The sequence below is a fragment of the Arachis ipaensis genome, chromosome B4 (genome assembly GCF_059453495.1).
Source record: "Arachis ipaensis isolate K30076 ecotype BB chromosome B4, ASM5945349v1, whole genome shotgun sequence".
NCBI lineage: Eukaryota > Viridiplantae > Streptophyta > Magnoliopsida > Fabales > Fabaceae > Arachis > Arachis ipaensis.
The window spans coordinates 120,797,468-120,822,287 of record NC_142439.1 but is presented as its reverse complement, the minus strand read 5'-3'; the positions used below and the strand labels follow the sequence as shown (position 1 = coordinate 120,822,287).

The 24,820-nt window shown below is 36.9% G+C and overlaps 1 protein-coding gene across 1 annotated transcript; it reads left to right on the top strand.

Annotated features, from left to right (window-relative positions):
* The first annotated feature begins 7,665 nt into the window (after positions 1-7,665).
* Positions 7,666-9,443, top strand: LOC148568987 (uncharacterized). The gene is made up of 3 exons (XM_088483415.1): positions 7,666-8,425; positions 8,498-8,907; positions 8,982-9,443. Exons 1-3 carry the CDS (start codon positions 7,666-7,668, stop codon positions 9,441-9,443), a joined length of 1,632 nt encoding a protein of 543 aa, XP_088339541.1.
* Positions 9,444-24,820: the final 15,377 nt, after the last annotated feature.

Genomic DNA, 24,820 nt, shown 5'->3' with positions numbered 1-24,820 from the left:
AATTTCAGATAGAATAAATATCAGAGTTCAAACCTAAATCCACTACAAAATCAATTGAAACGTTGTCGTTTTTTTTCCGACCCTCAAATACAATTGAAATGTCATTTTTCACTCCATCCATTGTTACCTCATCGCTCCCAAAATCGACCCCTCTCTCTTCAATAAGAGTATCGGATCTCGCCGCCAAACATACTCCCATCCCGTCGTCCCAAGTCCTTTCCCACCGGCTGATGATGCTATGTTGCTGGCTTCTTCCATGCTACGACTAAGCTACCTTCTCTCTCTTTCGATGACCTTGAAAATGCCGAGAACTGTGTGATCATCGATTATCTGAAATAGTTTATCAGAGAAGATAAAAAATTCAACAGTTCGCTCCACGTTCACCTTCACTTTCAGCTTCAGAAAGAAAATGACGACATTTACAAGTTCGGCGCGGTCTCTGTTCAGCCACGTCATCGATCCGTCGCCAGAAAATACCTTAGGGACGACTGTTGTTAAGTTTAGAGACAAATTTGGGACAATTTTAAGTTTAAGGATGAGTTCGAGACTCGATCACAAGTTTAGGGACCACTTTGAGATTTAACTCTAATAATATTCTTTTTAGTACGTATTTGTTGATTTAATTTACCTACCACCACCCGTGAAATTTGATAAAGTTGTTATTTTTCCAGTAATGATAACTATGACTACTATATATAGTCCATAATTTTACTGGATAAACAATTAGAGTACGAGACAACTTAAGTCAACTTTTTAAATTTTAAAAAATGCACGCCGCTGCCGCGTTCTCCCCCTGAAAAGAAACACCTCGAACCTAGAAAAGAAACATCCAGTAACCCAAAAAAATCATCTATTTACTCAGAAAGAAACATCTGAAATTCTACAAAAGAAATATCCATTTAATTGAAAAGAAATATCTGAAAAAATAGTTAAAAAAAATAAAAGACACGCATCCCTCCAAAAAGAAACATCCTAAAATCTAGGAAAGAAACATATAGTAATCCACATAAAAAAACCATAATCGTGAGCGCGGTGAATCGCGAGGGGGAGAGCACTGCGAATCGCAATGGAAGGCGTTGCGATAAGGAAGGACGTTGCGGTGGTCCTGAGCACGACGAATCACGAGGGGGAGGCCATTGCGGTGATTGGCGGCATTGCAAAGCGTGAGAGAGGGCGCTGTGGTGGTCCTAAGCACGACGAATCGCGAGAGAGGATGCTGCAGTAATGGGTGGTGCTGTAAATCACGATAGAGGATATTGTGGTGGGAGAGGAAGACAACAGTGCGAACAACGTGAGTAAGAGTGATAGAGGAAGAAGAAGGTGTGCAGTTATTTTTTCAATTTTATGGTTTAAGTTTAAGAGAAATTTTTCGTATTATTGGATTTTTTATTACGGTTCACATTGTAATTGACTGGTACCCTAGTTAGTTGATTTTAAAAATGTTTGTTTAGTTTATGATGTTAATTACGAACCAAACTATTGGATTTTGATGATGAAAGAATATTTCTGTAATTCTGTGTTCTGGTAAGTGTTAACCCAATTAACCTCATGTGATAAAGATGCGACAGTGGTTGGTGGGTGGTGACATCGAAAACTGCGTAGAGACGGTGGGTTTGTGAAGAAAGAAATTTGACTGTTTGTAAATGAATGGAAAGGGATTAGATATTTTATAAATTGTTTTTATTGTGTATTATAAATGTGATTAGGATAAATGTAAAAAGAATCTTTTTTAAATTTTAAATTTTAACTTTTAAATTTTTATTTATTTATAAAATTTAAATTATAATAAAGTTGGCTTATGTTAACTTGAAAGGGAGTTATTTTCCTGTACTTTTCCTTATTAATTACTTTTTTTTATTAAAACGGAGCTATTTATTAATTACTCTATATGTTACAGATTCGGCTAAATTTTTTTATTGTAAAAAAAAGCCCGATTCAGCTTTAATACTGGGCTTATTATTGGGCTTTCCTATATTATTCTTGTTTGTATTATTGGTAGACACCATAACTTATGCATGAAAGACCAAAAACATACTAAGCCCTATTTAGAATTAAGACGACAATCAAGCTCCAAAAGAAAAATTGAAACGACAATCCTCACAGTATATAAACAAAATAATCTGTAATCGTTAATTTGAGTCGCCAAAAAAAATATTAGGCCATTACTCTGGTGATGAAGAATATATTCTTCATCAGCTGATGAAATTACGTAGAAGGCACTATTAAGTCGCGTGTCCCTTATTTCCTGAAAGAAGAGACAGCTTCTGAGGTGCTGCAGGAGATTGTATCATGTCATGTCTCTTTTCTGTGGGATTAGATAAGTTAATGACATTTTTTTTAAGTTAAAGACATTGTTATTATTTTAGTTAATCCGTTGAGTCTTTTTGGTTGATTGGCCACTTTTTTTTGTTGTGATTGGGCATTATGGCTAATATATGTAAATCACCAAAAAAAATAGGATCTTGGTGTCACAAATTTAAGATTGAAACCCATTATGACAAAAAAAAAAAAAGATGAAACCCACATTCTTTGACCAACTGAAATCATGAAAATAATAACAATGATAATAAAATAAAAGAGCATCCTTACTATGATGGTTTTGAATTAAAAAAATTGAAATAAATAAATTAGTAAAAACAAAAAATATAAATTAAATGATAAAAACTAATTTTAAAGTTTTATAATTCTATCATTTATATATTATTAATTATTTATATTATTTTATTTTTCAACTTGTGTTGGTCTATTATTGTTATTATTCTTCAATATCTATCTATCATTTATGATGTTTTTATTAAAATAAATATTCTAAAAAAATTTAATTAGTTAAATTTTTGGTATAATAAGAATTTGATTGGTATTTAAAAATCATCATTATTATTTTATATTTTTATTAAATATAGAGGAGTGCATAATAATATTTTGTAATTAAAATTAATATTTTAATATAAATTTTTTAATATTATAAATTTATATTTTGCTTTTTCTCAAAAATTTTCATTAAATCTCTTCTTCATCTGCCCTGAAAAAAAAAATATAATTATCTGCAAACAACAAATAAAAAATTGTGGGTGCAATTTTAATGCCAAAAATTTTTCTCTCTCTCTTAGAGCTATATCCAGTAAGACGGTAAAAATCTCAACTACTATGATATCTTTTCTCAGGCCCCTTTGAGGCACAATCTTTCTTGAGAGATTTTCATTAATCTTTATCTTATAAATCACTTTCCTTACACATTCCAACATTAGGTAAGAGCTCAAACTCAAAAGCACTAAGAGTAGCTTCAATAGAATCCCACCTCATCCTATCATAAGCTTTATTCATATTGATTTTGATGGCCAAATCATGCAATCCATCTCTTCTTTTTTTTTTTTTTTATTCAGACTATTGAACATCTCTTGAACAATAATAATGTTGTGAATTAGCCTACCTCTAACAAAAGCACTCTGTATAAGAGATATTATCTTATCCAAAATATTTTTTAATCTCAAAACCATATGACCCTTGAAATGGTTTTATATATGAAATTGTAACACCTTATAAGTCTAAGCTTGTTAAGAGTTTCTGGTTGCCTAACTTTAGAAATTAGAACAATGGTAGTCTCACTTATGTTTTCATCTATACTACCATGAATGAAAAAATTCGTAACAATAAAACATGCATCTTGTCCTATTGTCTCCCAATGCTTTTATTCCTAAACACCGCTTCTTTAATTTCTTGATCAATAGTTTCCTCCTTAAGACCTTCATTCATATCCTGGATAACTCTCTTTGGAATCATCCTAATGCATTCATCCATCCTCAGATTACTTGTTGCCTTAAAAAGCTCCGCAAAATGATTCTCTGCCAACCTCATGGCTTCTTTTTCGCCGCTAATCCATTCTCCCTTATTACTTATTAATCTCTCTGTTGAATATCTTATAAAAAATAGCGCAAAAAAAATAAAAGATAAAGGAGAGAGAGCAACTGGGCTCATCATTAGGATGAGAAGATTCTCCATTTTGTCTTTTAATTATTCTAGAAAAAAAGATGAGACAAGGAGTTGTGGATAGGACATAAACAAGTTGTATGATTAATGGATAAGAATAGTTATAGCATAGGAGTGAACTATTTTAAATAAAAGACAACTACATAAAGAAAGAGAGGAAGGAAGGAAGAAGAGGAGACTCTATAATTTTCTATCTTGTATTTCAAATTTTGTTCTTTCTATTTTTTGTAATTCAATAAAGAAGTCAGTAAGAGGATGAAATTCTACTGAATTCATCTAAAAACTCAACTTCTTGACTAGTATTAAAGGTGTAAAATCAGAATTTCAAATACCAATCTTTACAACTAGTATTAGAGCTCAATTCAGGGAGCTCTGTGGATGGTGTCTACAACACGTGTCACTACTATCATGGAAACCAGAATGGAGGCAATGGAGAGGCAGATTGCAGAACTCAAAGTAGAATTCAAGGCAGAACTAATTGAATCCAACCAGGAAATGATGGGACAAATCCAAGAGATGTTCCGCCATCACATGCTGCCCATACACATAAACTAAAATTGTCCTCCAACCTTAAACCAGGGGCTAATTGAGCATCAAAATCAGAAACAAAATACAGCAAATGAAGGAACCCGAAGTGTACAATAAGTGCATAGAGGAGAATGTGATTTTCACACCCATCGATATGAGCCAAACTGAAAAATTGACGTTCTAAATATTTTCGGTGATGATATGTGCGGGTGGTTAATAAAGATTGAGTGGTATTTTCGTGTCATTTAAGTGGCTACTGCGGAAAAGCTTAATATCGTTGTAATGGCACCAGAAGGAAAAGCCTTAACTTGGTTTGAATGGTGGGAGGAACAAACACCCTTTCATTCATGGATGCGATTTAAACATGACCTCCTAAAGCGATTCCAACAAGGTATGACAGAAAAACAAAATGAAACTGTGGCAGAATACCATCGGGAGTTCGAGATAGCAGCACGAACCCAATGGAATTCGGGAATAGATACATTGATGTGTATCTTCATGAATGGGCTGAAAAAGGAGATACGAGCAGAAATGTCAATGTCTAATTTCAAATGCTTGCAAGAAATGATGACTCCAACACTCTCAATCGAGAATAGGAATATGGCTTGGCATGATTATGGAGTGAACCCAGGCAAAAGAAGGATAGATTCGAATTTTCAAAGGTAATTGTCCTTCAATCAAAGCTCAAACTGGGTTAGGCAAAGCCCGGGAGGATTTCGAGGGGGGTGGATCAAGACCATATTCTGGATTCCAAGTCAATAAAGTCCAAATAGCAAGCAATAGAGCCCCGACAACCTACCAAACTACAGAAATCAGCCATCACGGGTCAGTGGGTAATAAGCCTATTGGAGTAAGAAAGCTCTCAAATGAAGAATGGTCCGAGAGACAAAGGAATGGGATGTGCTTTTGCTGTGGGAAAAGATAGGGACCCACACATGTGTGTTAATTTCAAAATTTTTAAATAATTCTTATGAGAGATGAAGAGGAAGAGGAGAAGATCGAAGGTGACCTTGCACCCGTGTTAGAGGAATTACAGCTATCATGGCTTGACTGCTTACAAAACATTTAAAGTTTGTGGGAGAGTTAAAGGACAGCAAGTGGTGATTTTGGTAGATTCAGGTGCCACTACAAATTTCATATCAAAAAAGAAAAAAAAAAAAGAAAAAGAAAATCTGAAGCTGCCAATTCAAAAGATTCAGAAATTCCATGTGAAAGTTGAAAATGGTGCCATTGAGGAAGGTGACAAAATCTGTGAAAAATTGGAGCTGGAAGTCCAAGAAATTCACATTGTCCAGCTTTTTTTGTATTGGAATTGGGCAAAATTGAAGTAGTGTTGGGTGTAGGATGGATTGTTAGTCTTGGAAAATTTGTAGGAGACTACAATGAGATGACGTTGAGTTGGAAACTAGAAGACAAAGGAGTTTTGCCTGTAAGGAGATCCTACTCTTAGTAGAAACAAAACATCATGAAAGGGAGTGTTACATGCCTTAAAAATAATGAAGAGGGATATTGGGTGACTCCATTGCAAACTTTAAATACTAAAATTGAAGTGGCAGAATTATCAAAAGGTATGCAATGTCTTTTGGATAATTATGAAAACTTTTTCAAGTTCCTCAACGTCTTCCACTAAAAAGTGAACAAGATCACGTCATTGTGTTAAAAGAAGGAGCTGCGATCCCTCATATTGCCCTTACAGGTACCCTCATTATCAAAAGGATAAAATCCAGAAAATTATTGAGATATTACAGTTTGAAATTATTCAGCTCAGTACTAGCCCTTTTTCTAGCTTAGTGATCTTGGTTAAGAAAAAGGATGGGGGAGGGAGATTTTGTGTAGATTATCGAGCCTTAAACAAGGTCATGATTCCAAATAAATTCCCTATTCCAGTTATTGATGAGTTGCTAGATGAAATTGGAGGAGCTCGTCACTTCTCTAAATTGGATTTAAAATCTGGCTACCAACAAATCAGAATGAAGGCTGAAGATGTTCCTAAAATAACATTTAAAACTCACCAAAGCCACTACGAGTTCCTAGTGATTCCCTTTGGCCATACAAATGTCTCATCTACCTTTCAAGCACTAATGAATAAGGTGCTACCGCCGTGTTTGAGGAAGTTTGTCTTAGTGTTCTTTGATGATATTCTAATTTATAGCTCTGACCATTGATGACGCATCATCTTAACTAATTTTTAGACTTTTTTTTCATTAATTTTATTAATTTTTGAATCAATTCTTTATATTTTTAGTGATGTTTTGATAACTAATTGATCTTGCCTGGGAAATGGGTCGGCTTCAACTCCTCGAGATTAGCCGAGCTATATGCTGCAAGGTTGGGCGTCCGCTCCTCAGAGTCCGAGTTTATTATGTTCGTTGTAGATGTGAGGGTGCGAGCAATACAAAGGGAGTGGAGTGTACCTGCAAAGGCACTCCAATGCTTAAGTCAGTTATGGTGTCAAGTTCAGGAAAAATATATCCAAAAAAGACATTTTACCTTCCTTTTATAGAAATATGTTTGTCCGTTACATTGTAGGTGATAAAATCGGTTTCGTAACCGATTTTATCTTTCCGTTTGGGACGTCGTTTATGATAATATTAACGCCACCGAGTTATAGCTCATAAGGGCCGAGCAATAACGGCAAAATGGCGAGTTATGGTGATGGTCAGTAACGGTTATGAGGCCGAGTTATAGCTCGTATTAATGGTGACCATATCACAGCCCCCAAGCTTAGCCTGAGGAAAGTTTTTTAATGAAGCAGGTTGAGCTTTTGTAATGAGTTATAACTCGGTTAAGTGGGTTACTGAGTGAGCCCCCAGTTCAACGTACTTCATTAAAGTAACTTCCCGTTTGCGCCACGTGGAAAATTGTGCGTGCTTTTTGTTCAGGAGAGAGAAGGAGTGGGTGCTTCATTAATGTTTTGATGGTTTCCAATGCTCCTTTCGTCGTTTGATGTGACTGAGGGAGTTTTGATATTTGGAACGTTTTTTGGTTGTGATTAATTGTTTTTGCTGATTGGAATTTTGGGCGTTTTTGGTTTTCTGCTTCTTGTCTGGAGAATGAGCAAGAGAGGTATGGTCACATTTGTGTTCTTCTAATTCGTTTCTTCTCTCAACTCTTTGTATTTCTTGGTTGCATGTTTGTTTACTGTTTCTAATGGGGTTTGAGAAGGAGAAGAAAGGTGAAATAGACTGGTCTTATGACTGGGTAGGGGATGACGTGAGGTCTCGGGTGTCATTGTTCTGTGATGAAGCTGCTGTTAAGGAAGTAGATGCTAGTAGGGTGGTGAGGCGGAACTCTGGGGTTGGGGTTGAGTTACTGCCCTGTAGTGTTAATGATAGGGTTTATCACCGGGGCAGAGGCTTTGAATTTTTCTATATGCACAGCTGCGTTCTTGAGGAGTTGAGAGTTAGATTACCTTTCACTGATTTTGAATGTCAGGTCTTGAGGCAGTTAAACTGTGCTCCGTCGCAGCTTCATCCCAATGGGTGGGCGTTTCTCCGTTCGTTTGAAATTTTAATGGAGTTTCTGGAAGTGGTGCCGTCTGTTGACCTTTTCTTTTCTTTATTTCAAGCCAAAGGGGTGTGGAAAGGTGGTTGGATAAACTTCAATAGCACCCCTGGTTTTGGCATTTTCAAATTGTACAAATCCTCTTTTAAAGATTTTAAAGAGATGTATTTAAAGGTTAGGGCTTTGGAAAAAGATTTTCCGTTTTTCGTGGATGAAAACCTGGCTGAGAAGTTCCCGTTGTATTGGTGCTCGGAACCTCAGAATATACTCGGTCCTGAGGTTATCTCCCCGAGGAATGTTGGTGTGATTGAGTTTCTTGTTGAAAATATCGGTCGGGGAGACTTAATTTCAATGTATGAGCTTCTGAAGTGGGAGGAGGATAAAGATGCTGTGGTAGCCTATTTGGGTGAGTCATAGGGTTTTTATAAGGTGTTTATTGCTTCTTGTCGTATGTCTGATGTGTTTGTTGTTTTCACAGGTGGTAAATATCCTGGTGTTTCAGCTGTGTCTTTGAGGACGCGCTTCAAGAATAAGAATCTGGAGAAGGAGGTATCGTCGTCTAATGCTGAGAAAGTTGCTGGTGTCGGCGAGGTTACACAGCCTCGTCAAGGTCGGAGGAAGGTGATTGCGAAAAAGAGAAAGAAGTCCGACCTTGTTGATTTGTCGGATGATTCTGACGATAAGGAGATAGGGGTTCCTCTTGAAAAGATACAGGCTTTTATGGGCAATCAAAAAAGGCTTCATGAAATTTCGGAACAAAGTGAGGCATTTTCGGTGTGGGGAAAGGAGTATCCCTATATGGCTGTGGTGGACGAGTATTGCCAGTCGTCGGCTGACGTTACTCTTGCAAAGGAAGTCGGGGACATGGCTATTGGGCAGTATATGCAGGTAATGATTTTACTGGTTTTTCCTTGCTCTTCCTCTGGGAGTCTTATGAATTTTGGTATTATTTCTTTCTTTAGGTTGTTGGTCTTCGTCTTGCAAGTCTTGGGCGTAGCCAAGGGTTGAAAAATAAGAGGGTTGCTGCAGAGAAAGGAGAGGTTTCTGTTTTGAAGGAGGAGTTGGTGAAGAGTAAGAGTGTTGCTGCTGAGCTTCAAGCCCGTTTGACTGAGACCGAGAAGTTGTTGAAGGAGACTAAAGAAAGTTACTCTATTGATGTGGAAGATTTGAAGAAAAAGGAAAGTGATCTAGTGAACATACAAACTCGTTTGATTGAGGTTACTGCTCAATTTAAGGAGATGGAGAAGAAAAAGGCGGATGAGATATTAGATTCTTTTGTTGAAGGTTTTGAAAGGGCGAGGTTGCAGGTTAAGTTTTTGGTTCCAGATGCCGATCTTTCTGGTATGGATCCTGGAAAGATAGTTCGAGATGGTCAACTGATCGAAGATGATGGCGATGCAAAAGATGAAGCCGATAATGTTTAATGTGTTCTGTTAGAAACGTGTTTGAATTTATTTTGCATATGTGATAGTTAGTTTGTTTTGTTTGAACTTTGTTGAATTTGACTTGTTTGAATTTTGAATGTGATGCTTTTTATAAAAGCTGTTTGTTATTTGCCGGAAAGTGTTCCGAGCTTATTGCTATTTTTGTTGGTGTGGTTATCTGATGATGGCAGGTTGTAGCTTAGACATGTATTGGGATTTGTCTGAGCTGTATTTGATAGAGTTATATTTGATCGACAATATTAGTCGTATAGTTATTTGATAAAGATAATATTTGTCTCCTATATATTCGGAGTTTTTATGAACCTTTTGAATACAAAGGTGCAGGTAGGCTAGCCTCGTTAAAACCTCTCCAAGCAAAACCCTTTGGGATAAAATCTTGGTAGTAGGAAAAAGAGTACAAGCCTGTCCCTGTCTTTTAACTATAAAATTTCTTTAAGGAAGACACATTCCATGTACTAGGCATGAGTTTACCATCTAATGATTCTAGCTTGTACGCTCCTTGACCGAGTACGTTTGATACTCGGTATGGACCGTCCCAATTGGCTGCGAGCTTTCCATGTGTTGGTGGTTTCCGAGCAGTTTCGGTCTTGCGGAGGACTAAGTCTCCTTTGACGAATGATCTGCTTTTGACCGACTTGTTGTACTGTCGAGCAATTGCTTGCTGCACCGCGCGTTGCTTCAAGGCAGCGATGTCTCTGATTTCTTCGATGATGTCTAGCTCGGATCTCCGAGCTTCGTCTTGGTTGTCGATGTAAGTTCGGATTGAGTTCTGGGAGATCTCCAGGGGGATCATGGCTTCCGATCCATATACCAGTCTGAATGGCGTTTCTTTTGTTGATGTTTGTGGGGTGGTGTTGTATCCCCAAAGGACTTCAGGTATTAGTTCGGCCCAGAGTCCTTTGGCGTCATCTAGTTTCTTTTTTAGTGCATGCAGGATGACCTTATTTGCAGCCTCAGCTAGTCCGTTCGTTTGAGGGTGTTCAACGGAGGCGAAGTGTTGGTTTATTTTGAGATTCTGCAAGAAAGATTGAAACTTTTGGTTGGCAAACTGGCGACCGTTGTCAGTTGTGATATGTTGAGGTATGCCAAAACGGCAAATAATATTTTTCCAAACGAAAGAAATCATTTGTTGAGATGTTATTCTTGCTAAAGGTTGGGCTTCCACCCATTTGGAGAAATAATCAATGCCGACAATAAGAAATTTTACCTGGCCCGGTGCCGTAGGAAACGGCCCGAGTATATCCAAACCCCATTGGTTAAATGGCTAGCTGATTTTTGAATGATGCATTTGCTCGGCAGGTATGTGTATCAGTGGTGCGTGTCTTTGGCAATTCTGGCATGTCCTGATTTTTTGTTGGCTGTCCTGTTTCAACGTCGGCCAGAAGAATCCAGCTTGGAGGATCTTTGATGCTAGGCTCCGAGCTCTTGTATGTGTGCCACAGATTCCTTCATGTGCTTCTGCTAATGCTATGTCAGCTTCTGGCTTGTTGAGGCATTTTAGTAGGGGGCGAGTATATCCCCGTCGATATAATGTTCCGTTGAGTATTGTGAAGGAAGATGCTTGCCGTCGGAACTTTTTATCGTTCTCGACCTCTTCTGGTATATTACCTGTTTGTAAATAGTGTATAAAGTCGTCCCTCCAATCTTTTACCTGTGTAACACTTAATACATTTGTCAGAGTAACAGTGGGTGATGCTATTGTGAATTGTTGCAGTGTGGATAACTCGGATTGTGTGCTGCCGAGCTTCGATAAGATATCTGCCCTTTGATTTTGTTCTCGTGGTATATGTTCTATTTCAAATTTGACAAATTTTTTTAATAATTTTTTTACTAATAGCAGGTATTTAGAGAGTAGAGGATCTTTTACCTGAAAAAGGTCGTTTACCTGCTGTACTACTAACAAAGAATCACAATATACCTTGATCGTCGAGATTTGGAGATCTAAACAGAGTCGGAGTCCAGCGAGTAGTGCTTCATACTCGGATTGGTTATTGCTGGCTTTGAAAGCTAAGTGTATTGAGTGTTCAAGTATGAATCCATCCTCGGCTTCCAGACGAATTCCTGCTCCACAGCCCCCATTATTGGAAGATCCGTCCACATATAAGATCCATTGTTTTGCATGATCTTCCTCGGATGGTGTAGTAAACTCGGCGATGAAATCTGCTAGAAATTGTGACTTGATCGGTCCTCTAGATTGGTATCTGATATCGAACTCAGACAGTTCGACTGCCCATTTTCTGAGTCGTCCTGCGATTTCTGGTTTGTGTAACACTTGTCTTAGTGGGTGATCTGTTCTGACGTAGATAACGTGGCTCTGGAAGTAAGGTCGGAGACGTCATGCCGAGAATATTAGTGCCAGTGCGAGCTTCTCAATCCTTGGGTAATTGAGCTCGGCATGTTGGAGAGTTTTACTGACGAAGTATATCGGATGTTGCACTTTGTTTCTCTCTGATACAAGGGCCGAGCTTATCGCCCAATCAGTGACTGACAGATATAGAAATAAGTCTTCCCCTTGTAGGGGTTTTTGTAAAATTGGCGGTTGTGAGAGAGTTGTTTTTAATTTGGAAAAGGCTTTCTCACAATCGTCGTTCCATTCAAATCTGTTTTTCTTTTTAATTGTTTGGAAAAAAGGAATAGAAGTTGAAGCTAAACAGGGAACAAATCTGGAAAGTGCGGCAAGGCGTCCTGTGAGACGCTGAACTTCTTTTACTGTTTTGGGGCTGGCCATGTCCAACACTGCTCGGCATTTGTCTGGGTTTGCCTTTATTCCCCTGCACGTTAGTAAAAAACCTAAAAACTTACCCCCTTGAACGGCGAAGGCACATTTCTCGGGGTTGAGGCGCATGTTGTACTGGCGGATCTGGCCGAATATTTCTGTAAGGTCGCTGATGTGATTATGTCCGATTTTTGTTTTGGCGACCATATCATCGACATAAACTTCGATGTTTCTGCCGATTTGTTTGGCGAACACTTTATCCATAAGGCGTTGGTAAGTTGCACCTGCGTTCTTTAATCCAAATGGCATAACTTTATAACAATAGTTACCGAAATCAGTGATAAAAGCTGTTTTATCTTGATTGGAGGGGTGCATGAGTATTTGATTATACCCTGAATACGCATCCATAAAACTTAAAGTAGCGTAGCCTGATGCATTGTCTACTAAAGAGTCTATGGATGGTAGGGGGTAAGAATCCTTTGGGCATGCTTTGTTTAAATCGGTGAAATCGACGCACATGCGCCACTTACCGTTTTGTTTCCTTACCATTACCACATTGGCTAGCCATGTAGTGAATCTGATCTCTTTGATAAATTCAGCGTTGATGAGTTTTTGTGTTTCTTCTAGTGATGCTCTCCTCTTTTCTTCGCCGAGTTTTCATTTCTTCTGCTGTACTGGTCGGATTGCCGAGTTTATTGCTAGTTTATGACTGATAATTTGTGGATCAATGCCGGGCATGTCTGCAGGTTTCCAGGCAAAAAGCTCGGCGTTTTCTTGTAGAAAGGTTTTTATGGCCTGTAACTCAGCTGGGTTGATTGATGTACCTACATATGTAAATTTGTTAGGGTCATTATTAAAATACACTTTTTGTAGGTCATCGGATGGTTTTGGCCGCTCGAGAAAATCGGCTCTTGGGTCGAGGTCAGCTACTGTGTCTTCATTTTGTTTGAGTTCGACATTGTTGACTTGTTGTGTTGAGCGGTTTTGGAACTTCATGCTGGTGTTATAACACTGTCGGGCCTCTTTATGATCTCCATGGATTGTTGCAACCTGATCATCCTGCAGTGGAAACTTTACACAGAGATGGACGGTAGAGACAATGGCGCCGAACTTATTTAAAAAAGGTCGGCCAAGGATAAGGTTATATGGACTGAAACAGTCAACTACTAGATATTGAATATCATTAGTTTTTGAAAGAGGATGCTCACCCAGTGTGGTTTGTAACCACACTGATCCGAGTATTGGAACGCGTTCTCCCAAGAAGCCGACTAAGTCTCCTCCTGTGGACTGTAGCATGTTGTCGCTGAGCTTCATCTTTTGAAATGTGGAATAAAACAGAACATCGGCACTGCTCCCGGGATCCAAGAGTACTTTTTTCACTAATAGATCCCCTAGCTGGAGGGTGATTACCACAGGGTCGTCCAAATTTTGTATGTTGGAGTTAAAGTCGGCCTGTGTGAAGGTGACCTCTGGTTGTGGGTTATTGATTGCTACATCTTGCTTTGGTCCTTCTACCGAGCATATTGCTCTGAATGACCTTTTCCTTGCCGAGTTTGAGTATCCCCCACTTGCGTATCCTCCTGAAATACAATTGATTATACCTCGTGGTCTTTCATATTGGTTTGAAGATGCCTTCTCTTTTCCACGGTGTTGTTCAGAGAGGTCGTTTGTTGTGGAACTGGGGCCACGCTTTTGGATGTGACCACCAATGTATTTGTCTAGGTGGCCTTGTCTTGCTAGTCGTTCTAAGAGATCTTTGGCAACCACACAATCATCGGTATTGTGGCCGTGTTTTTGGTGAAAAGCGCAGTACTTTGATTTGTCTACATGCTTTGCATCCTGGTATGTGCCGGCCTTTCTTGGTGGCTTGATTAATTTGGAGTTTAAGATCTCCTTGATTATGTCCTCCCTCTTAGTGTTAAACTGCGTATAAGAATCAAATCGAGGTGTTAGTTTAAAACTTTTCTTAATGGTTGAGCTCTTATCTTCTTCGCAGAAGTGTGACTTGTCAGATTTCCGAGCTTGTCTGAGCTCCTCGATGTCAATTTGTCCTTTTGCTTTCTCTCGAAATTCTGCTAGAGTCTTCGGTTTTGCCACTGCGATCGTCTCCTGGAATTTCCCGGGTCGGAGGCCGCTTTTAATTGCATGCAGATGGACCTCGGGGTGGAGATCTGGTATGCTGATTGCGACCTTGGTAAAGTGAGTCATATAGTCCTTTAGGCTTTCGTTTGGTCCTTGCTTGATGGTGTTCAGGTAATCGGAATCGTGCAAGTATATTGCAGATCCGGCAAAATGTTCTTCAAATAACTTCGCCAGCTGATGAAAGCGTGAAATGGAACCTGCAGGCAAAGCACACAACCAATCAAGTGCAGGACCGTCTAAATAATTCGGAAAACAACGACATAAAACTGTATCTGATGCACCATTGACGATCATTATTGATCGGAATTTCTTTATGAACTTCCTCAGATCTCCGAGTCCATCATAAGGCGTGAGGGTCAACGGCAGAGTGAACCTCTTCGGCAGTTCGAAGTTCATTACTTCTTCAGTAAAGGGGCCTACAAGGTCCTCGGATTCTTCTTTCTCGTCTTCGGGCTGCTGCTCTTCATGTTGAGCGGTTTCCGAAACATGAGTCGGTTGGGATTGATGTTCCTCATCCTCCGCCTGTTGGCGATGAGCATCATTGTGTTCAATCCGAGCATGATTTAGTTCAGCAATTTGAGCAGACATTATTTGGTTCTCGTCAGCCATCCGCTGATTAGCTTGTTGTAGCTCAGCTACCATTCGCATGAGTTCGGACAGTGACGGAGGCGGTACGTCAGCCATGGATGCAGATGGAAGTGATGGGACCAAAAGAAAAAATATGATTTCCTCGGCCCCACGGTGGGCGCCAATTGATCTTTCCTGGGAAATGGGTCGGCTTCAACTCATCGAGATTAGCCGAGCTATATGCTGCAAGGTTGGGCGTTCGCTCCTCAGAGTCTGAGTTCCTTATGTTCGTTGTAGATGTGAGGGTGCGAGCAATACAAAGGGAATGGAGTGTACCTGCAAAGGCACTCCAATGCTTAAGTCAGTTATGGTGTCAAGTTCAGGAAAAATATATCCAAAAAAGACATTTTACCTTCCTTTTATAGAAATATGTTCGTCCGTTACATTGTAGGTGATAAAATCGGTTTCGTAACTGATTTTATCTTTCCGTTTGGGACGTCGGTTATGATAATATTAACGCCACCGAGTTATGATGATGGTCAGTAACGGTTATGAGGCCGAGTTATAGCTCGTATTAATGGTGACCATATCACTAATCATATATTTAGAGTTGTGTTAGAATAGTTATATTTTCATATTAAAATTACGCAAAACAGGATGAAAATCAACAAAAAAGCAAAACTTGGTGGCATTAGGCTCAAAGAAGACAAGCTCAGCATCTAGGACACCAAGCTGGGCACCCAATTCTAGAGCCCGGCTCCAAGGATTAGTGCCCAGCTCCAAGAGTTGAAGCCTAGCGCTTTCATCCACTAGGAGGAAGAATAAAGGGCCAGTGCCCAACTCCAATAGAAGGCGCCCAGCTTCACCAATTTTCTATGTACTTGGAGCCCAACTCCAAGACCCGGAGCCCGGCTCCAAATGCATTTTTCACTCCTAGGAATCCAAATTTACTTCAAGCCTAATGCTCCTCACCAAGCCCAGTGCCAATGTATAACCAACTCCCAAGAAACTTCAATTCAATTGAAGATTTAAGATTTAAATAATTAGTTAGCAACAACCTCTTTTAGAAAGATAAGATTTGATTGTTAAGATTAGATTAGATTTGAATTTGAATATATCTTTTTCTTTAAAAGATAACATTAGATTAATTTTTGAATTTCAATTAATTAGGAAGTTAGATATAAATAAGTGAATAATAATGCAAATGAGTTATAACTCAAATATCATAATCTCTCCAAATTCACCTAAGAGGTCGCGGGTTCGAGTCTCCCTATCTTTGGTAAAAAAAATTAAATAAATAAGTGAATAATGTTCACAGAGGAGGGACAACACACACGGATAATACACCATCCACCTCTCTCAAGTTTAGTTGTTTTCTTCCCTACCATGAGCAACTAAACCTCTCTTATTAAAGGTTAGGGACTATTTATTTTTATGGATTAATAATGCAAGTGTTTTCTTTATTTTGATTCATGCTTCTCTACTTTTTCAAGATTGAATTTCATTCTTCATCAATAATGATCAGAAGTATTGAGAAATATTCTAATTTTGTTTTGAATTCCGTTATTACTTTGAGAGATTTAATATTGAAATTAGCTTGAAACTCAACTCATAATCTTTAATTATTTTAGAACTCGTTCTTGAATACGTGACATCTAATTCATCTAGGGATAGTATTTGAATATTGTGTGGCTTAAAATCAAAACCATTAGTAACCTCTTCTCTTGATTAGTCGACCAAGACATTGATGATTAATTAAGTTAAGAGAAATTAAATTGCCAAGACATTGGAATTTAATTATAAATGATTTGCTATGAAAAATTTTTGCATGAATCAAAGTGAGAAAATACAAGTATTGTTCTTCCTAAAAGGATTTAGAATCCCCAAAACTTTTAACATTCTCTATTTTGATTTCTTTCTAATTTTTTAAGCTTTCTCTTGTCTCTCAACTCTCTACTATTCTTGCTTCTAATTCAAGATCCACAATCCTCTTACCAAGATTTGATTGATCTAATTAGAGATTAAATTAGGCGTTGCTTGCATCAATCTGTTAATCTTCGTAGGAACGATATCCACTCACTTTTGTATCACTTGATACGATTTGGTACACTTACCAATAGTACGAGCCTATCAATTTTGGCTCATCAACCATGAAGCCCACTTGCAATATCTGAAGCTGGTTTTCGAGGTTCTCAAGAGTAACAAGCTATTCTTGAACAAAAAGAAGTGTTATTTTGAACGATCACAAGTGTAGTACTTAGGGCATATCATCTCAACATCAAAGGTAGTTGTAGATCCTAAGAAGATCGCAGACATGCAAGATTGGCCTAAGCCGTCAGATTTGAAAGGCCTAAGAGGATTCTTCAGATTAACCGAATACTATAGGCAATTTGTTAAAAATTATGGTAAGATTGCTTGGCCATTAACTCAACTCCTCAAGAAAGATAGCTTCAAGTGGGTGGAGAAGGCTCAAATTGCCTTTGAAGAATTAAAAGAGGCAATGACTACTCTGCCAATGCTAGCACCACCTTCTTTCCAAAAGATTTTTATCAAAGAAAATGATACTTCTGACAAAGGAGTAGAATTTGTCTTAATGCAAGAAGGTAGACCGGTGGCTTGTGTGAGGAAAAAAATTTTAGAAAGAGCACAAGACAAGTCTGTCTGCGAAAGAGAACTCATGGCAATAGTGTTGACAGTTCAACGGTGGAGACACTATCTTTGGGGCAACATTTTATAGTGCATACTGATAAAAGAAATTATTAAATATCTGCTGGATCAACGAATGGTAGGGGAAGACCAACAAAAATGGATGACAAAATTGTTGGGATATGACTTTAAGATCAAGTATAAAGCTGGCGCTGAAAATAGGGTAGCCAATGCATTGTTGAGAAAACTCAATTTCTCATCCCTCACCATCACAGTAACAGCAGTAGAATAGGATGAATTGGAAGATGAAGTGCAAGCTGTTGACAAACTCCAAGGCATTATTCAAGAACTTTTGTAATGAAAAGACACTCAGTCGGGGTTCAAACTTAAACATGGAAAGCTGTATTACAATGGCAGATTGGTGATTCCAAGAAACTCCAAGAGGATTCTACAAATTTTGAAAGAATTTCCTAATACAAAGGTGGATGGACATTTTGAATACTTTTGGACCTACACGAGAATTTTCGAAGTGATGTATTAGGAAAGAATGGAAAGACAAATTCAGCAATACATCAAAGAATGTGTGGTGTGCCAACGAAATAAGCATCAGATGTTGTTGCCTGCTGGCCTTTTACAATCATTGCCAATTCCTACAAATGTTTGGTTTGATGTATCTATGGACTTCATTGGGGGATTACCTAAGACTCTGGAAATGGACACTATCTTGCTGGTTGTGGATAGAATGACTAAATATGCTCATTTTTTTGCTCTAGCACTCTTACACACACAAGGAAGTAGCTGATTTGTTTGTCAAAGAAGTAGTGCGACTTCATAGTTTCCCAAACTCAATTGTTTCAGATTGAGATAAATTATTCATGAGCAATTTTTGGGGTGAGTTGTTCAAGGAAGCTAGAACTACTCTCAAGAAGAGTTCAGCTTATCATCCATAAACGGATGGCCAAAGTGAAGTTGTCAATAAATGTTTGGAAAAAACTACTTAAGGTGTCTTATAAGTTTCAAGCCAAGACAATAGCCTAAATGGCTAGCTTGGGCAGAATATTGGTATAACACCAACTATCATAGCTCTCTTCAAATGTCCCCTTTTAAAGCCTTCTATGGTAGAGAACCTCATGTGCTCTTGAGAGGTAGAGCAGAAATAGTGGTAGAAAAAGTTATGGTCCTCCTAGAAGAAAGAAATCGAAAGATTGATGAGCTCAAATTTCAACTTGAAAAAGCCCAAAACAAAATGAAAACATATACTGGTCAGAAAAGGCGGGATGTGACCTATAAGAAAGGGGAGAAGGTGTATATTAAGTTGCAGCCATATAAGATGCAAGCACTTGCCAAAAGGATCAATCAAAAGCTTAGTTCAAGATATTATGGGCCATTTGAGATATTAGAAAGAGAGGGACAAGTTTCATATCGGTTGAACTATCAGAAACAACTAGAATTCATCCTATTTTTCATGTTTCTCTATTGAAAAAGTGTATTAGCTCGAATATCCAGCCACAACCACTTCAAGAAGCTATTTCGAAAGAATGCGAGCTTTAAGCTCAACCAGAAGAAGTCCTCCAAGTTTGCACCGATGCAGCAGGATAGCTCATAGTATTGATCAAATGACAAGATTTACCAGAATTTGAAAATTCATGGGAGTTGGGCACTGAAATTCAGAAGGTATTTCCTTCTTTCCACCTTGAGGACAAGGTGGCTTTTTAAAGGAAGGGTTTTGTTGAATATCCTAGAAAAAATAGTGCAAAAAGAAATAAAAGATAAAGGAAAGAGAGCAAATAAGCTCATCATTAGGGATGGAAAGACTCTCCCTTTGCCTTTTAATCATTCCAGAAAAAAGATGAGATAAAGAGTTGTGGGTAGGGCATAAACAAGCTATATGATTAATGAATAAAAATGATTACAGCATGGGAGTGAATTATTTAGCATGGGAGTGAACTATTTTAATTAGAAGACAACACTATTGATGACTGCTCATCGTTAGTAGTTTTTAGAATTCTTTTTCATTTGTTTTCTAGTGAAATTTTGTAATTAATCAAGTATTTGGAGTTATGTTAATGTTATTGTATTTTCAGAAATTGTTGTCTCAATAATCAAGAATTAAGGACCTTTTAACAAGAAAATACAAAGTCAGTTTAAAGACGGTCCAATCGGGGCATCAATCCGAACGCCCAGCCTTCAAGCATGGACGCCCGGCAGCCGAGCATGCAAGCTCGGCGGCTACAACAAAAGCCCGGCGTGCCTCCTTATTTTGGCACGCACGCCCGGTGGCCCTCCTCCAATTTGATGCACGTCTAGCGGCCATGAAGCCCTGGAGGCTTATTTGGGCTTACGCCCAAATTTGAAGATAGAAACCTAGTGTACATAAACCTCAACTCCCAGAATGCAATATTATTAAGGCCCAATCTCAATTATACAAATCATAAGAAGCCTTAATCTCATCCAAAGATTTAAGATTCAAGAGATTAGTCATCATTAATGCCTTCTAGAAATATAAAGATTTGGTTGTTAGGATTTATTTTTAGATTAGATTTGAATTATTGTTTTTATTTGAATTTGAAATAGGTAGTTAGCTATCTTATCCTTTGAAAGATAAGATTAGATTGAGTTTTTCAATTTGAATTCTAGATAGAACTTAGAATATAATAAGTGAACAAGGTTCACAAGAGAGATCATCATCCATCAGGGGATTACACACCTCTCTCATCATTAAGATTAGTTTTTTTCTATCATGAGTAACTAAACCTCCCCTGTTGAAGGTTAGGAGCTCTTTTTATCATGAGTAACTAAATCTCCCCTGTTGAAGGTTAGGAGCTCTGTTTGGTTTTAGAATTAATAATATAAGTATTTTCTTTATTTTAATTCATGCTTCTTTACTTTTTTAAGATTGAGTTTTGTTCTTCATCAATAAGGGTTAGAACTATTGCAAAATATTCTAAATCTGTCTTAGATTCTAATTTTATATTTGGGAAAATTAAAATTAGAATTAGCTTAAAACTCATCTCACAATCTTCAATTATATAGATCTAGTTTGAAATAAATGACATATAATTTGGCTAGTGATAGTTCTTGAAGGTTGTGTGGCTTAAAATTGAAACCGTTCTTCACCTCTTCTCTTGATTAGTTGACCAAGGAATTGGTGATTAATTGGGTTTAGAGAAATTAAATCACCAAGGGATTGGATTTGGTTATACATGATTTACTGTGAAAAGATTTTTTCATAAATTAAATAAAAAAGCATAAGTATTGTTCTTCCAAGAATCAAACATCTCTGAAGCCTTCAAAATTCTCATCTACTAATTTTCTTCCAACTTCGAATCATTTTCTCATTCTCTTCTTCTTTGTTTCTTCTCTTCTTCAAGATCCACAATTCATAATCTAAGGTTTGATCGATCTAATTGGAGATTTGATTAGACGCTGCTTGCCTCGATCCGTTAATCCTCGTGGGAACGATACCACTCACCATGGTATTATTTGAACGATCTATTGTACTTGCGAGTATCCGTGAGTTCTAATTTTCGCTCATCAACTACATAAAGAAAGAGAGGAAGGGAGAAGAGGAAACCAGCATTTGCTCAGTATCCGTCAGCATTTTCGCTCACCAGAAAATTGAGGCCAAAGGGCTCTTATGCCCAGAACCTAGGAGTGTGATAGAACTCTACAATTTCCTATTTTGTATTTCAAATTCTGTTCTTTCTATTTTCTGTAATAAAGAAGTTACTAAGAGAATGAAATTTCACTAAATTTATCTCAAAACTCAACTTCTTGACTAGCATTAAAGGTGTGAAATCAGAATTTCAAATACCAATTTTTATACTCTCTATTCTATTTCTATCTCTTCTCAAAATGGTTGAAACACGAAAAAAGACTGTATTTTTGTCCCCCATCTTCAACCACTTGACCTTGGCCTTCTAACCTTAATATTTCTCTTCATGTCTCCATAACTGTTTTATTTTACTTTGCACCTCTTTAATTTTCTCCTATTGTCTATTTGAAATGTTAGAGGACTATAAATTATGTAATTTTAGTTTTAGTTTATCAATCTCTTTCTCAGCCCTTTTGAAAGTATTTTTGCTCCATTTTTTAACTCTCTTTTACAACTTTTCATTCTTCTTGTAATATTAGCCCAATTTTTGCCATCATTCCTGTCCTCTATATTCCATCTTTTCTTGATAATATTTTTCATATTCTTGATTATTAGCCCAAAATGCCTCAAAATTAAAGTACTGATTCCTTATCTCCTCTAATTTTAAACAAAGAACAATAGAAGAATGGTCAAAATTTACAGTAGGTAAAGCAATTAATAATGCATGTTGAAATCTTCTTCTCCATTCTCAATTAACCATCTTCCTATCTATTCTCTCTTTAATCACAACGCCATTTCTTAGATTACTAAACCATGTGACTTTAGCCGCTTTTAGATCTATATCCATAAGTGCACTATTGTCCACAAAAATTCTAAAATCCTAAATTTGCCTTCTAAGTCTCATTTGCAAGCCTATCTTTTCTTCTTGGTCTAGAATTTCATTAAAGTCTCTTATGATTAATCTCGGTTCACTTTTATTTGTTATTTCCGCTGTTATTTCTCTTCACTGCTTCTTTCTTTTTCTAGGATCCGGATGTCCATACATAAACGTAGTTTTCCTTCCTCACTATTTTTATATTTAATATTTGCTTTAATAAAATTAGAACACCAAGCACAAACCTTAACATTAACATTAGCATTTTAAAATAAACCAAGGCCCAGGACAAGTTCCGGAATTTCATACAAAACATATTATCAAAGTGTAATGTTCTTCTAATCCTATCTATACTACTTTCTTTAGCCTTAGTCTCAAGAAGAAATAAAATGGACAGCTTTATTGTTTTACATAGATGTTGTATTTCTGCAACTATCACGGGTGCCACCAACCCGCGACAGTTCCAACTAATCATAGTCATGGCTGAGGGTGGGGCATGATTCAACCCACCTCCTCAACCATGAGATCATTTACCTAAATCGTCTGTCTCTTGTTTGAGTTTATCATTTTCTTATCTTTCTCTTTGTTGTGAATTGTCTCTTCTAGCATGAGCAGATCATTTTCTCTCTTTTTTTTAAATACAGAAGCTACTGTTAATATTTTGAATCAACTCTATCTCTCACTGCTTTGTTTTCTCTTTCTCTGGATTACTATCTTCATATTCTTCATCTTCTTCTTCCACCGCCAGCTCCTCAAATAAAAGTCCCCATCTTTAGTGTTTTGTTTAAAAATCCTATTGAATTTTTTTACATAATCATCTTCCTTATGTTTTTCCTACTTCTCCAAATAACCTCTCTGCCAGTAGCCAATTTCTTTTTCACGTCCTGTGCAACCCCTCCTTCTTTTGAATACTCTTCAACTATCCTTTTTTTTTTTGCTACCCCATTTCTCTCTTAAAATGTTCTTGATTGATCTATTATTGCTTTTTTTTTTGTCAAGGATTGATCTATTATTGCTTGGGTTCATTACTGATTGCTTAACTTGGGCCTCATCATATTTGTGTCTATTGCTCATTTTTTATCTGCTAGTTTCTCTCTAATCTACTGATTGGACTCTATGTTCTCACTTGTCCTGCTTGCTTTAGCATCAAGCTGGCCCATATTCATGTTAGAAGGATTAGTTCTTTTTTCAGCCCCAAAATGTAGTTTTTCTCCCTCCCTTTCACTTGGACCTTCTATATTGTGGCCTATTTTTATAATTTGCTTCTCTTTAAATGATTTTAAAATTCCTTCCAAGAATGCAATCAGATCTAAATCTTCGCTATCCTGATTTTTGTTGGTTATCCCCTGATTTTTGGGGATATTTCCCACCTATTTTGCCGCTTTTTCTTTTTCATGTGAGAAAGAGGGGAGTGTATCTCACAATAAGAGATGAGTTTTACGCTGGTATGGTTTAAATAATTCGGACCCTCCGATTTGTTTCATTTTTTAAACCAACAATCAGAAATTGGAAGGTTCGATTTGTGATTTCAAAAATAAAAAAAATTTTAATGTTGAAATCGGACCGTCCGATTTTTATTTTAAAAAATAAAAAAAATAAAAAAAATAAAAAATACAAAACGGACCCTCCGATTTGTAATATATTTTTTTCTTCAAATAAATCGGACCCTCCGATTTGTAGTTTATTTTTTCTTCAAACAAATCGGACCGTCCGATTTGAATAAAACACCATAGAAAAAAAAACACCAAATCTTCTAATAACAATGTATTACACATATATTTAAACAATATAAAAAAAATTAGCCCTATTCTGCAGTCTTCAAAATTTGCAATTCTCTATTTTTTTGTTTACCTATAGTTTCTTCCCCTAATTTCTGGTTAAGTCTTTCTATTTTTCTGTTCAGCTACAGTTTTTTCCCTTAATTAGAATGATAACAATGTCATTAACTTCATTTAATCACACAAAGAAAAGACAGGACATTATGCAAGTGCCTGCATTGCCAAAAGTGTTGTCACTTCTTCGACGGTATGACGGACACGCGTCTAGTAATGATAGTATACACATAATTTCAACACCTTCATCAAGATAGCAAGATCCAAAAAAAATTAAATCTTGTAAACTTCGTCATTTAAATATTCTTAGCTAATGAATAAAGAGTGATAATATCACAACAAAATAAAACTTGTCCTCAAAATGCTCTCTAGACCTCGCTTCTTTCCATAGCTCTGAACTTATGCTTTGTTTGGATGTTTGATGGAAAATAAGAGGAAAGAAAATGGGAGGAAAGAAAATGAAAGGAAAAAAAATGAAAAGAAAAATAGATTTTTTTGTATGTTGTTTGGATGTAGAGAAAATAGATGGAAAGAAAAGAAGAGAAAAAATTATAATAGAATAAAATTACTTTATTATCCTTACATATATTATATATAAATTATAATTTATTAATGTATTTAAATTATTTTTTTAATAAAAAAATCTTTCAAATTATTTTTCAAAATTTTAAATATTATAAACAAAAGGTTATATATTTATTTTTCAAACAAATACATATAATAAAACACTATTTAAAAGAAAAAATTAGAGTGAGTTAAGAATTTTATTTTTTGTTATTGAAAGGGCAAATATAGAATTTAATATTGTTTTTCATTCCTTTGCAGTTTTCATCGTAGGAATGAGATGAAAAATTTTATATGGACCCCACACTTACTTTTTTGTTTTCCATCTATTTTCCACTCTAAACCAAACAAAGTAAAATGGACTTTTCTATTCATTTTCTCCCCTTTCATTTTCCTTCCTTTCAAAATCTGCTGTTCCAA